Source organism: Schistocerca serialis, chromosome 4, assembly GCF_023864345.2.
Source record: "Schistocerca serialis cubense isolate TAMUIC-IGC-003099 chromosome 4, iqSchSeri2.2, whole genome shotgun sequence".
Classification (NCBI taxonomy): Eukaryota; Metazoa; Arthropoda; class Insecta; order Orthoptera; family Acrididae; genus Schistocerca; species Schistocerca serialis.
Genome location: NC_064641.1, coordinates 783785679 through 783801201, shown reverse-complemented (window position 1 = coordinate 783801201; position 15523 = coordinate 783785679). Strand labels below are relative to the sequence as shown.

At 44.0% G+C, this 15523-nt stretch overlaps 1 protein-coding gene across 2 annotated transcripts in view; it reads right to left on the bottom strand.

Annotated features, from left to right (window-relative positions):
• The window catches only part of LOC126473359 (transcriptional regulator ATRX homolog), a 479699-nt gene that overhangs the window by 135365 nt on the left and 328811 nt on the right, over window positions 1-15523 (bottom strand). For both annotated transcript variants that reach the window (XM_050100365.1, XM_050100366.1), the window contains one exon: window positions 7765-8022. In XM_050100365.1, coding sequence (XP_049956322.1) covers window positions 7765-8022 — 258 coding nt within the window. The remainder of the gene's footprint in view (window positions 1-7764; window positions 8023-15523) is intronic.

Genomic DNA, 15523 nt, shown 5'->3' with positions numbered 1-15523 from the left:
TAAAAACACCTGCCCGAATAAAACGCAAAACTAATTCCACAATGGCAGAGTCATCTATTAAAAGGGCAGGGAGCGTGACAGGCAGCGCAAACGTCTGCCTGAGCACAGCTAAAAGTGGACAGTCCAACAAAATGTGGACCACAATCAATGCCGAGCCGCAGCGACATAGAGGTGCGTCCTCAGGCCGCAATAAGTGGCCGTGCGTTAGCCGAGTGTGCCCAATGCGTAGTCAGCAGAGGGCAACAGACTCCTTGCCAGAGGCTCACAAGGAGGAGCGCCACACAGTCGTCGTCTCCTTGACGGCACGGAGTTTGTTAGGGGTGGTCACACCACGCCATTCAGCGTCCCAAAGCAAGATAACTTTGCGGCGTAAGACTGCCCTCAAATCAGTCTCTGGGAGGCCAATGTCCAGAGATGGTGAACTGGTGGCCTCTTTCGCCAGGCGGTCAACATTTTCATTGCTGGGTATCCCAACATGGCCTGAGGTCCACACAAAGACCACAGAGCGGCCGCAATGGGCAAGAGTATGCAGGGACTCCTGGATAGTCATAACCAGATGAGAACAAGGGAAACACTGGTCGAGAGCTCGTAAACTGCTCAGGGAATCGCTACAGATCACGAAGGACTCACCTGAGCAGGAGTGGATATACTCTAGGGTACGAAAGATGGTGACCATCTCAGCAGTGTAAACGCTGCAGCCAGCCGGCAATGAACGTTGTTCGGAATGGTCCCCTAGAGTTAGCGCATAACTGACACGACCAGCAACCATCGAGCCGTCAGTGTAAACAACGCCAGAGCCCTGATACATTGCGAGGATGGAAAGAAAGCGGCTGTGGAAGGCCTCCGGAGGGACTGAGTCCTTTGGGCCCTGTGCCAATTCCAACTGAAGGTGAGGGCGAGGCACACAGCACAGTGGTGTACGCAGAGGTGCCCGGAAAGGAGGCAGAAGAGGTAAAGCCCCAAGCCCGGAGAGAAGCTCTTGGATGCGGACCACAATCGTACATCCAGCCCAGGGCAGACGTTCTGGAAGACAGACGTGCGACTGTGGGAATAGTAGCCGATAGTTAGGATGCCCGGACAAGCTGAAAACATGGGCAGCATAAGCGGCCAGCAAAAGTTGGTGCCGTAACTGCAGTGGAGGGACACCTGCCTCCACTAGTATGCTGTCCACAGGGCTGGTACGGAAAGCACCAGCGGCAAGGCGTATCCCGCTGTGGAGGATTGGATCCAGCACCCGCAACGCAGATGGGGATGCTGAGCCATAAGCCAGGCTACCATAATCCAGACGGGACTGGATTAACGCCTGGTAGAGCCGTAACAGGGTAGATCGGTTGGTGCCCCAGCGGGTGTGGCTCAAGCATCGCAGAGCATTTAGATGCCGCCAACACATCTGTTTAAGCTGCCAAATATGAGGCAGCCAAGTCAATCAGGCATCAAAAACCACCCCCAAAAACCTATGTGACTCCACCACAGCAAGAAGTTCGCCGTCAAGATAAAGCCGCGACTCCGGGTGAACAGTGCGTCGCCGGCAGAAGTGCATAACGCAGGTCTTGGCTGCCGAAAACTGGAACCCATGAGCGACAGCCCAAGACTGCGCATTACAGATAGCGCCCTGTAGCTGACATTCAGCAGCTGCAATGCCAGTAGAGTTATAGTAAAGGCAGAAGTCGTCAGCATACAGGGAAGCGGAGATAGAATTTCCCACCGCTGCAGCGAGCCCGTTTAATGCAATTAAAAACAGGCAGACACTGAGGAAAGATCCCTGTGGTACCCCGTTCTCCTGGACTCGGTAGGAACTATGGGAGGCTGCGACTTGCACGCGGAAGGTACGATACGACAGAAAATTTCGGATAAAGATCGGCAGAGGGCCCCGAAGACCCCATCCATGAAGCATAGAAAGGATGTAATGATGCCATGTCGTATCCTACACCTTCCGCATGTCGAAAAAGACAGCGACCAGGTGCTGATGGTGGGCAAAGGCAGTACGGATGGCCGACTCCAGGCTCACCAGATTGTCGGCGGCGGAGCGGCCTTAACGGAACCCACCCTGAGACGGAGCCAGAAGGCCCCGAGACTCCAGTACCCAATTCAACTGCCGGCTCACCATCCGTTCAAGAAACTTGCAAAGAACGTTGGTGAGGCTAATGGGACGGTAGCTGTCCACCTCCAAAGGGTTTTTGCCTGGTTTCAGAATGAGGATAACAATACTTTCCCGCCATTGCGACGGAAACTCACCCTCGACCCAAATACGGTTGTAAAGGTCGAGGAGCCGTCGCTGGCAGTCCACTGAAAGGTGTTTCAGCATCTGACAGTGGATGCCATCTGGCCCAGGAGTGGTATCAGGACAAGCGGCGAGGGCACTGTGAAATTCCCACTCACTGAATGGAACATTGTAGGATTCAGGATGGTGGGTGCGAAAAGAAAGGCGCCGATGTTCCATCCGCTCTTTAATGGAGTGGAAGGCCAGTGGGTAATTGGAAGAAGTGGAACTCAGAGCAAAATGCTCTGCCAAGCTGTTGGCAATTTCGTCGGAGTCTGTACAAACTGCTCCATTCAGTGAGAGCGCAGGGATGCTGACAGGGATCCGATAGCCATAGAGGCGTCGGATCTTGGCCCATACCTGCGATGGAGAGACAGGGTGGCCGATGGTGGACACACACCGCTCCCAGCACTCCTGCTTGCGTTGGCGGATAAGGCGGCGGGCCCGAACACGCAGCCATATGAAGGTGATGAGGTGTTCAATGGAGGGATGTCGCTTGTGACGCTGTAGCGCCCGCCAGCGATCTTTAATCGCCTCAGCAATCTCAGGCGACCACCAAGGCACAGTCCTCCTCCGAGGGGACCCAGAAGAACGGGGAATGGAAGATTCTGCGGCAGTAACGATGCTGGTGGTGACCGAGTGAACCACCGCATCAAAATGGTTCAAATGGCTCTGAGCACTATGGGACTTAACAGCTGCGGTCATCAGTCCCCCAGAACTTAGAACTACTTAAACCTAACTATCCTAAGGACATCACACACATCCATGCCCGAGGCAGGATTCGAACCTGCGACCGTAGCAGTCACGCGGTTCCAGACTGAGCGCCTAGAACCGCGAGACCACCGCGGCCGAACCACCGCATCCATGGCGTCATTAGAGAGAGGCTCAATAGCGGCAACGGAGGAGAACAAGTCCCAGTCAGCTTTATTCATAGCCCATCTGCTAGGGCGCCCAGAAGAGTGATGCTGTGGCAGTGACAGTAAGATCGGAAAGTGGTCACTACCACACAGGTCGTCATGCACTCTCCATTGGACAGAAGGTAAGAGGCTAGGGCTGCAGATCGAAAGGTCGATGGCGGAGTACGTGCCATGCGCCACGCTGAAGTGAGTGACGGCACGATCATTTAAAATCGAAAGATCGAGCTGTGCCAATAAATGCTCAATTGTGGTGCCTCGACCTGTTGCCACTGACCCACCCCACAGAGAATTATGGGCGTTGAAGTCACCCAGTAACAAGAAAGGTGGCGGCAATTGGGCTATCAGTGCAGCGAGGACATGCTGTGGGACATCACCATCCGGTGGAAGGTAAAGACTGCAGACCCGAACAGCGACAGTCTCTAAAGCTGTTTGTAGAGGGACAGACTCGCTGTGAAGAGAGTTAAACATACATGCAGACGCCACCAGACACCCTTTCATAAGCTGACCGGTTCTTATAATAACCCCGATAGCCACGGAGGGCGGGGTTTCGCATTGCTGGAAACCAAGTTTCCTGAAGAGCAATGCAGAAGAAAGGGTGAAGGCTGATAAGTTGTCGGAGCTCAGCTAGATGGTGGAAGAAACCGCTGCAGTTCCACTGGAGGATGATATTGTCCATGGCTGAGAAAGGTGTGAAGGGACTGGGAAGGCAATTTACACCGCTTGTTCACTTGCTGCCACCGATTCAGTACCCGCACAAGTGACATCCATGGCGTCTGAGGGACCAGCGAGATCCAGGTCTTCAGCACACGCCAAAATCTTGAGCTCGTCCTCAGACGCTGAGCTTGTAGGAAGCGTTGGGACGGGTGCCACTGCAATGTCGGGATTCTTGGGTACCTTTTTCTTTTTCGGCTTATCTCGCTGTGCCTTCAGTGGTTCAGGCTGGGAGAGCTTCACTGAGTCAGTCTCAGGGATAGACGACGACCGTGAGGCCCTACGACCAGGGACTGGTGGTTGTTTGAGCCACTTGCGGGTGTCCGCTTGTGTACCGGTCGGAACTTGCGAAGGGAGGTCCCCAAGGGACCCCTTCCTGGCAAGAGCTCTCCGGCTGGGAAGGGGAGCTGATATCCCCGATGGTTGGGGGGGCGTTGCTCCTGAAGTAGATGGAGCAGGAGCAACAGGGAGTTTAGTGCCCCCTACCATCAAGGGGGCAGGTGTGGTCCTTCGACTCTTGAGAGCTGACTGGAGCTGATGGAACTGTAGCAGGAGTGACAGTTGCGGCATAAGAAGATGCCATACGCACTGGATGAAGCCGATCATATTTCCGCTTAGCCTCAGTGTACGTCAGTCGGTCCAGGGTCTTCATTTCCATTATTTTCCTTTCCTTCTGCAGAATCGGACAGTCCGGCGAGCAAGGCGGATGGGCTCTCCGCAGTTGACACAGATGGGAGACGGGGCACAGGGAGTATCAGGATGGGATGGCCGATCACAATTGCGAGATACGAGGCTGGAAGCACAGCGTGAAGACATATGGCCGAAGTTCCAACACTTGAAACACCACATTGGGGGAGGGATATATGGCTTGACATCACAACACTACACCATCACCGTGACCTTCTCAGGTAATGTGTCATCCTCGAAGGCCAAGATGAAGGCACCGGTGGCAACTTGACGATCCCTCGGACCCCGGTGGACGCGCCTGACGAAATGGACCTCTCGTCACTCTAAGTTGGCGCGCAGCTCGTCATCGGACTGTAAAAGGAGATCCCTGTGGAAAATAAAGCCCTGGACCATATTCAAACTTTTATGGGGCGTGATAGTAACGGAGACATCCCCCAGCTTATTACAAGCGAGCAAGACCCGTGACTGGGCAGAGGATGCCGTTTTTATCAATACCGAACCGGACCGCATTTTGGACAAGCCCTCCACCTCCCCAAACTTGTCCTCTAAATGCTCTACAAAGAACTGAGGCTTCACAGATATAAAGGATTCCCCATCAGCTCTGGTACAGACAAGATACCTGGATGAATACGTCTCACTTTCATTCATTGCCTTTCGTTCCTCCCATGGTGTGGCCAGGGAGGGGAACGATTTGGGGTCATAAACGTTACCTTTAAAATGAGCTCTCGAACGCTTAGAGACTGCTGGTGGCTGGCCACTAGCAAGAGAAGATGTGCCACGCTTCACTGCATGTCATCCACCCTGATGCCACCTACTCCGACCAAGGGCCCTCCCCACGGGCGCCACCCAGCCACAGCAAAGGCCACATGGCAGGATGACCATTGCTGGGAGTCCCGATGCCCCAGGGAGATGGGCATCTATTCCTTGGCATACGTGGGGAGCTAACGGCGCAGGCATCAGTAGAGCTATCCCTGTGTTGTCAGGGGGCTACAGCCAACAGGGTACATGGTGAATAAAGACACTAAGATATTTATTACTTATAAGCGTTATTCTAATTGATACCGGGTAATTATAATTAAACTGATAGTGTTCTAAGTGCAACATAGCAGGCTGTATATGTTGCAGTATGCTGAACCATCATAAGTATGTTCATTAATCAGTGTGCTCAAGGAGTATGCTGAAAATAATAATGGTTCCTCTTTCTGCCACCAGGTGAAAATATGGCACTGTAAGCAGTCAGAATTTGAAATGTTTCCTGCTTTGATGTCAGTACACTGTTTGTTGTTTGGTGACACATATTGATTTCTTTCGTGAAGTGATTGTTGGTCTGAAAGGTTAAAATGGTTGAAGTTTTTTATGAAACACAATGGTTCTCAAGAGGAAAGATCATGCACTGCTGCTAAAGTTGTTCTATCAGAACGGCAGCAATTCAGGAATATCACTGACAGTAACAGCTGTGAAGAGGTCCCATGCCAATAAATGGGCTAAAAAATATAATAAAGAAATTTGAAGAAACAGTTGAATTGTGTGGTACACCAGGAAGAGGTAGGCAGCCCCTTCACAGGGCTGTTGCTATAGCCGACCATCCAGCACATGCCTCAAATTCTGCAGTCACTGCTCATTCTGTGTCATGGGAACTGTCTCTCCTCTGGTCAACAGTTCAAATGATTTTGCAATGAGTTTCACAATGGTATCCCTACAAGATTCAGAACATGCACCAAATGATGCCCCAAGATAGGCTACAGTGCCATGACTTCACACTTTGTTTTTTGGCACGCATGGAAATGGATGGCTAGTGACTGGGGAATATTCTTTGGGCGGATGAGGCACATATTACTCTGCACAGTACTGTGAATGCACAGAACTGTTGCTTATGGGGTTCTGCTCAGCCATATGTTGTGCAGGAACATCCCCTGCACTCAGCTCATGTGACTATGTGGTGTGGTTTCACAAGCTCCTGCATTTTCGATCTGAAGTTGGGCTGGGGAAGGTTAACCAAAGACTGCGTTTCATTGGCAGGACACTAGACCTACTAAGGAGACTGCCTACACTACGCTTGTCCATCCTCTTTTAGAATACTGTTGCGTGGTGTGCGATCCTTACCAGATAGGACTGACTGAGCACATCAAAAAAGTTCAAACAAAGGCAGCATGTTTTGCATTATCGCGAAATATAGGAGAGAGTGTCACAGAAATGATACAGGATTTGGGATGGACATCATTACAAGTAAGGCGTTTTTCGTTGCGACGGAATCTTCTCACGAAATTCCAATCACCAACTTTGTCCTCTGAATGCCAAAATATTTTGTTGACACCGACTTACATAGGGAGGAACGATCACAAAGATAAAATAAGGGAAATCAGAGCTCGTACAGAAAAATATAGGTGTTCATTCTTCCCACGCGCTATACGAGATTGGAATAATAGAGAATTGTGAAGGTGGTTCGATGAACCCTCTGCCAGGCACTTAAATGTGATTTGCGGAGTATCCATGTAGATGTAGATATGCCTTCCTTACTACCAGTGTAATGTACCCTTTCCTTTTCATATTGCTTTGCAACATTATGCCTAAATAATTAATCGAAGTGACTGTGTCAAGTTGAACCCTACCAACACTGTATTTGAATGTTACAGGACCACTTTTCCTACTCATCCATATCAACTTACATGTTTGTGCATCTACAGCAATCTGCCATTCATCACACCAACAAGAAATTTTGTCTAAATCATCTTGTACATTCCTATAATCACTCAATGAAGACACCTTCTGGTACACCACAGCAAACAGCCATAAAATGCTGATCACCCTGTCCATCAAGTGAGTTAGGTATATAGAGGGAGGGAGGGAAGAGGAAAAGGGGGGAGGGGTGGAAGAGGGTCCTATCACACTTCCCTGGGGCACTCCTGATGATACCCTTATCTCTGATCAACACTCATTGCCGAGGACCACACACTGGGTCATACTGATAAGTGGGCTCTTACTGACATTATACTGTAATCACCACAATAACGTCATATGCCCTCTCAACCTGTCTGATTTTGTCTCACCCCCCCTCCCCACTTCCTCTGTGTCATTCACTTTTTTTGTCAAGCATTGTGTGTGCATATATCACCAATCTAGCATTATATTAGAAACTCATTCTAATCAGTTATTATTAGATAAAAACATAATGGTCCCATAAAACAGTACCTTCTTTTCTTCATCTTTCTCCTTTTTGTCGGCATCCATACGTATTACACGTGGATGAGTCCATATTCGCTGAAGTGCTTGAAAATCTGCAAAGAGTTTGGCACCCTTGCCACGTGTAGGTTCATTTAGTTCACTTGCTGCACTAAAGTTGTCCAAATAATAACGGTATAGTTTTACCTGTGTCTCAGACAGACGAACAGAAATGACATATTCATGTTTTGGTGGCAGAAATGGTGTCAGAACACCATAATCAAATCTCTGCAACAAAATTGAAATTCTATTAGCATATGTACACAGTAACCAAATAAGAAAATTACTATAAAAGACACAATGACTGACTATTCTCTATCAGAATCTAAGTTCTGTAACAAATACGCAACAAATATTCGTAACACATAAAACTAGCTCAATGGATCCATGGTTAAAGGCCAGACAACAATCCAGATTTTGATCCACAGCCACCCCTATGATTTTTTCTGCCACTTATCACTAATTTCACGCCTGGCAATGATTTATTAATGTGAGAAATGCTACATAATTCTGTAGTTTGGAGTCCCCCAACAATTGGCTGGTTAATTTAGCGCAAAGGTTGAAGGAAGGAGCAACTGAGTGCTGCCTATAATAGGACTTGTCTAATAAAGCATTGTAGTTTCCAAACTAACAACTGTATTGAGGAAAATATTCATTTTTTTTTAACACAGCTAACTAAAAACAAAACATTGTGTTTCAAAAATCTTTTAAACACTTTGGGGACAGGTTTCTTATACCGAAACAAGGAAAAAAGTCCATTTAAACATATGTCTGAAAATCCTCCACTTGCGAGTTATTAGTACAAACTGACGTTCAATGGCTTTCTAGGTACAGCCCAACAATTTCACTTATCTATGCACCGTTTGAATTATTGTATCCTAGACAGCGTTGCGTTGCCAGAGAGCTCTATTTACATTCGTCATTCGTCTGTCTTCAATGTGTCCATAGTGTACTTGTAATACAGGTAGTGCATTAACCAAAAGTGCTCCATTCTAATATGGCAGGATATTCATTTAATGTGCAGGCAGTACATAATTTTTATGTACGGCTGCGTGACTGGTAATGGACACAATGCTGCATGGATATATTAGATGGCATCCCTAAACTGAAGACAGTCAAGTGATGCAACCTTTGGTGCTATGTTCCATTACATTGCCAAGACAGGATCCACAGCACCGCAGGCTATTGATTGAGGAAGATTACATGTTTCCTGTATGACTGACTAGGAAGAGCAGCTTCTATGGGTTGTCAAAGAAGAGCCAGCTATCAGTGCAGGACAAGTGGGCCTAGCATGTGGTACATCACCATGTTCTGCATGGAGGATACATCAGAAGCAACTATTGTATCCATTTCAACTTCAACATGTGCAGGGCCTTATGCGTGCCGATCACCCACGGCAGGCTGCACAAACTGTCACTCTGTTGTTTGTCTCTTCAGTTTTCTTTACAGATGAGGCAATGTTTGGAAGAGATGGATAAAAAATATCCACAACAAACACATATGGGCCAACTGCAATCCCCATGCTGTAGTATAGGCTAGACAGCAGCATCAGTTTAAGATTAATATGTGGGTTGGAACTGTAGGTGACTGGTAGGGCCATACGTTCTCCCATCTTATAGATGCTGTCTACAGGGACTCTAATCAGAATACCCTCCAACGTCTACTAGAAGATGTGCCCCTGAAAATAAGAAGAAACATGTGGTTTATCCATAAAGGAGCTCCATCACAATTTAATCTCAATGTTCGAGACGCACTGTTTTGTATCTACTATGAGAAATGCGTAGGCAGAGCAAGACCAGTTCCAAGGCCTGCATGTTCTCCTAACCATCTCTTGGGACACCTTACACAACTGGTATAAACAGCAGAGCACCCAAATGGAAAAAAATCTTCACCGATGTGTCACAGAAGCATGCACAACCACTCCAAACTGTCAGGGACTATTTGAAAGGTTGTAACAGTTCATGATTTGACAAGTGACAATGTATTTAGAAGCAAGAGGAGGTTATTTAAAGCATTTGTTATGAGTTTAAGAGCTGTTGAGCTTCAATCACCTAAATTGTAAACTTTCATTAATAACTCAAAAATGAAGGGTTTTCAGATATATGTGTATATTAATTTTTTTCTTGTTTTGGTGAAAGGACTGTGCCCCCGAAGTTTGTAGAAGTATTTTGAAACACTCTGTATATCAGTGAGAACTAGCTAAGCCAACACCCCCTCATCTTTGTCATCCCCAAGCGTGCAATATTTATGAGACATCAGCAACAGTAATGACTGTGTTTTGACAATTACAGCACAAGATCACAACATATCGGACATTTAAAATGCATATCTCTAATAGCAGAACATTTATCTTACGATCTCTCTAATGTAAGCCACATTCAAATGATTCAAAATAATATCACAGAGTATTTCTTCCAAGTAAAAAAATTAAAAAATAATAAAACGGTCATCTATAGGTTTATATGACAGATGCAAAAGTGCCTCGACCTGGGAACCTCAGCATATATCTATGTTTGAGTCATTTTGTGAGCATGTAAAGTGCTATGATGGATACCATTTGGGTGGAGCTTAGGCATCAAAGGTTGAAAACAAAATTGACTCGGAAAATGTGTGTGCCAACTATTAGACTACAACGCACATGCGTTAACTTTTATTCAAACTGGTGTATGGGACATGGAAGTTTGTCCATCAGTGAAACAAATCAGATTCTACCATTTATCTTCAGGGGTTTTCTTTCTTTTTTTCCCCCTTCTCTACTCAAAAATCTAACTACACTTGTGACAATATTACTACTACACTTGTGTTTGCTTAAATTGTAAATATGTTTGGGGATTTCTGTCTTGAGTAAAATACTGTATACAGAACAGTTTAGAGTTGCCATAATGTGAACAAATGAAAGTTGGAGCAAAAAATAAAATTGTTATTCTACGTTTGCAAATATTACAAATTTCAGATAAAGTGAAACATTGTTTCATTCACAAGGTCATACTTCCAAAAACAATTCCAAAAACCAGATTTCTCAAAGAAAGTAAATAAAGTTGTAACAGCAGTTCAGCATAAGCAGCAATAAAATAACCATAATCTGCATAGTGCAAATAATAGCTTAAATATTGGTAAATACAAAATGAGGCCAATTTTTGCTTCACAGAAAGTATGTATAAGATAAAAACATTATTATTTGCAGATAGAACACTGTATTTAAATACTGCCAGCACTATACAATGCAGAAAGCAATACTAGCAACCAAATGTACAGCTAAGATGTGTTTTGTACAAAATGAAAGTGCGACTGATGAATATTATACCACTTGCATTAATTTGTTTACACAATATTATTTTTTGTATTAAGTAAATTGAGAAGAAACCCGCTGCTGATAATGTAACAGCATCAAAATACGTATTGTGAAATAATTCATTTACGTATTGTGAAATAATTCATTATCTGATAGAGGGATAAACATAAATCATAGCAAAACTTCCTGGCACATTAAAACTGTGAGAGTCGTGCTTGGATAACTCCGTCAGTAAAGCACTTGCCCACGAAAGGCAAAGGTCCTGAGTTCGCGCCTTGGTCCAGCACACAGTTTTAATCTGCCAGAAAGTTTCATATCAGCACACACTCTACTGCTGAGTGAAAATCTCATTCTGGAAACATCCCCCAGATTGCGGCTAAGCCATGTCTCTGCAATATCATTTCTTCCAGGAGTGCTAGTTCTGCAAGATTTGCAGAAGAGATTCTGTGAATTTTGGAAGGTGGCAGATGAGGAACTGGCAGAATTGAAGTTGTGCTGGTAGCTCAGTTGGTAGAGCACTTGCCTGCTAAAGGCAAAGGTCCCCAATTTCAAGTATCAATCTGGCACACAGTTTTAATCTGTCAGGAAGTTTCGTATCAGCGCATACTCCGCTGAAGAGTGAAAATCTCCTGGAAGCATCCCTCAAGCTGTGGCTAAGCCATTTCTCAACAATATCCTTTCTTGCAGGAGTGCTTGTTCTGCAAGGTTCGCAGAAGAGCTTTTGTGAAGTTTAGAAGGTAGGAGATGAGGTACTGGCAGAACTGAAGTTGTGATTACAACGACTGAAGCAGCAGCAATATCCCATAAAATACCACATTATAGTCATCATGAAATATTAGTCATGCTCAGTACATTAATGTAATATATAATCTGAACAGTTGCCTAATGATGAACTGAGACTTAAAACGAATAATAAAATGTCTTAATTAGAAATACAATGCAGAAAATATTAAGTAATACTCATTTTCTAACAGGTACCGCTATATTGTGAAATTTAATTTTCAAGAAACATTACTTTTTGAGACTATACAAATGGTGTAATGGGCTGGAGCGAAGCTGAGCATCTGAAGCATGTATCAACTAGTAAATACTGGCATTTTTTTCAGCACCATTTGCTGAACATCTTCTGATGCCTTCAACACAGCGCATCTGACTGCAGATCAAAATACATATATGTACCAGTATATTTTGACCACATCTGCCCTGTCTCTCTAACATTATTTAAGTTCAAACGAAAATATTGTAATATCAAGACAGTAAAGGCATTGACTTCTCTTCCAAAAAGATATTCTAATGTGAATACTGCAAAGCCAATGTATTCTATTTTGGAAAAGCGTATTTGAATGCAAATATTGTAATTATTTACAAGACAAGAAAAACAAAAATGCAAAATAAGAAACCAAAAAACCTGATGCCACTCTGAATAGTAATGCCCATTTTCCCTAAGAGGGTCATAATGTGTGGCCATTGTGGCCCGAGACAGAGCATGTGCATGTGAGTTCTGTTGTGTGAACTTCTGCAGTTTCCTACTTCCAAAGAAAGACTTTTTTGTCAGAAAACTTAACTGTTTACCCCCCCCCCCCCCCTTTTTTTTTACCTGTCTGCAATTCAACACCTTCTCTATGCAGAGAGTAGAAATCTATCCTTTTCATAATATTATTGTTATTCCATTCTGGACTTAAAATTATTTGTTTTTAGAATAGTTTACAATACATGAGATGGGATGAAATTTATAGCGAACCAAATGCTTACATAAAATTTAATCTATTAAGTGATAAATAAATGTCATATCTGAAAATAGCTTCTGTGTGAGCCAATCAGAAAGGACATTAAACAGCCATGTAAAAAACCATGGATTAATACAGGGATTAAGATATCTTGTGAAAGGCGAAGAGAAATATGTCTGTTGGCAAGAACAACTATGGATCCTGCAGCAGTTTTGCACACCACAAAAACTACCGAAAATTACTGAATTTTGTAGTGAAATGAGAGACAGGGTAAAAGACAACAGAACAAGATAACATCACTATTGAATTATATGGAAGGGCTATGAATGACCACTCACAGGTGGCAGATATGTTTAATAATCCATTCTTACATGCAGTAGAAAATATTGGGACAAACAGTTGAAGAGAAAAATCAATCATATGGATGTCTCACACTCTTCTTCTAAAATTGAGAAAATTATATATTCTCTGCAAAATGAAAGTGCATCTGTATTTGATGGCATTCAACACAGTGCTAAAAACCTGTTCCTGTTTAATGAGTGCTGTCTCTTCTGAAACATGTAATGCATCACTAGCTCTCAGCATTTTTCCAGAGAGACTGAAATATGCCATTGTCAAGCTCCTCTAGAAGAAAGGTGATATGAGAGATGTCGGTAACTCCTGACCTGTTTCACTACTGACATCATTCACCAAAATTTTTGAGAAGATCATGACTCAGAATAGTATCCTACCTGAACAACAATAATGTTGTTGTTGTTGTTGTTGTTGTTGTTGTTGTTGTTGTTGTTGTCGTCTTCAGTCCTGAGACTGGTTTGATGCAGCTCTCCATGCTACTTTACCCTCTGCATCTCAAAGTAACTACTACAACCTATCTCTCTGATCTGCTAACTGTATTCACCTTTTGGTCTCCCTCTACAATTTTTACCCTCCACGCTTCCCTCCAGTATTAAATTGATGATCCCTTGATGCCTCAGTATCAGTCCTACGAACCGATCCCTTCTTTTAGTAAAGGAGTACCACAAATTTCTCTTTTCCCCAATTCTATTCAGTACCTCCTCACTAGTCCGTGATCTACATATCTAATCTTCAGCATTCTTCTGCATCGCCACATTTCGAAAGCTTCTATTCTCTTCCTGTCTAAACTGTTTATTGTCCATGTTTCACTTCCATACAGAGCTACACTCCATACAAATACTTTCAGGAAGGACTTCCTGTCACTTAAATCTATACCCAATGTTAACAAATTTCTCTTCTTCAGAAATGCTTTTCGCCATTAGCAGTCTATATTTTATATCCTCCCTACTTCAACAATCATCATCAGTTATTTTGCTTCCCAAATAGCAAAACTCATCAACTACTTTACCAGTCTGATTTCTTAATTTAATTCCCTCAGGATCGCCTTATTTAATTCTACTACATTTCATTATCCTCATTTTGCTTTTGTTGATGTTAACCTCATATCGTCCTTTGAAGACTCTGTCCATTGTGTTCAACTGCTCTTCCGGGTCCTTTGCTGTCACTGACAGAATTACAATGTCACCGGCAAACATCAAAGTTTTTATTTCTTCTCCCTAGTCTTTAATCCCTACTCCAAATTCTTCTTTTTTTTCCTTTACTGTTTGTTCAATGTATAGATTGAATAACATTGGGATAGGTTACAAACCTGTCTCATTCCCTTCTCAACCACTTCCTCCCTTTCGTGCCCCTTGACTCTTATCACTCTCATCTGGTTTCTGTAGAAATTGTAAATAGCCTTTTCTTTGTGTGCTTTCCCCTGCCAAATTTACAATTTGAAAGAAAGTATTCCAGTCAACATTGTCAAAAACTTTATCTAAGTCTACAAATGCTATGAACGAAGGTTTGTCTTTCCTTAATCTATCTTCTATGAGAAGTTGTAGGGAGAGTATTGCCTCGTGTATTCCTACATTACTCTGGAATCCAAACTGATCTTCCCCAAGGTCAGCTACTACCAGTTTTTCCATTCTTCTGTAAAGGATTTGCTGCCGTGACTTATTAAACTGATAGTTCGGTAATTTTCAAACCTGTCAGCACCTGATTTCTTTGGACTTGTGATTAATATATTCTTCTTTAAGTCCAAGGGTATTCCGCCTGTCTCTTACATCTTGTTCACCAAATGGAAGAGTTCTGTCATGGCTCACTCTTCCAAGGCTGTCAGTAGCTCTAACGGAATGTTAGTCTACTGCTGGGACCTTGTCTCAACTTAAGTCTTTCAATTCTTTGTCAAATTCTTCATGCAGTATCATATCTCCCTTCTCATCTTCATCTATGTCCTCTTCTCTTTCCATAATATTGCCCCAAGTACATCTCCCTTGTACAGGCCCTCTATATACTTCTTCCATCTCTCTGCTTTCCATTCTTTGCTTACGACTGGTTTTCCATCTGATTTCTTGATATTCATACTAGTTAGTGGTTCTCGTTTCTCCAAAGGTCTCTTTAATTATCCTATATGCATCATCTTACCACTAGTGATGTAGGCTTCTGCATCCTGTACTCTCACCACTCCACTACTGCTTAGCTGTTTTGCACTGCATGTCGATCTCATTTTTTAAAATGTTTTTATTCTCTTTCACCTGTCTCATCTATTGCATTTTTATATTATCTCCTCTCACAGATTAAATTCAATATCTCTTCTGTTACCCAAAGATTTCTACTGGCCCTCATCTTTTTTACCTACTTAGCCCTCTGCTAC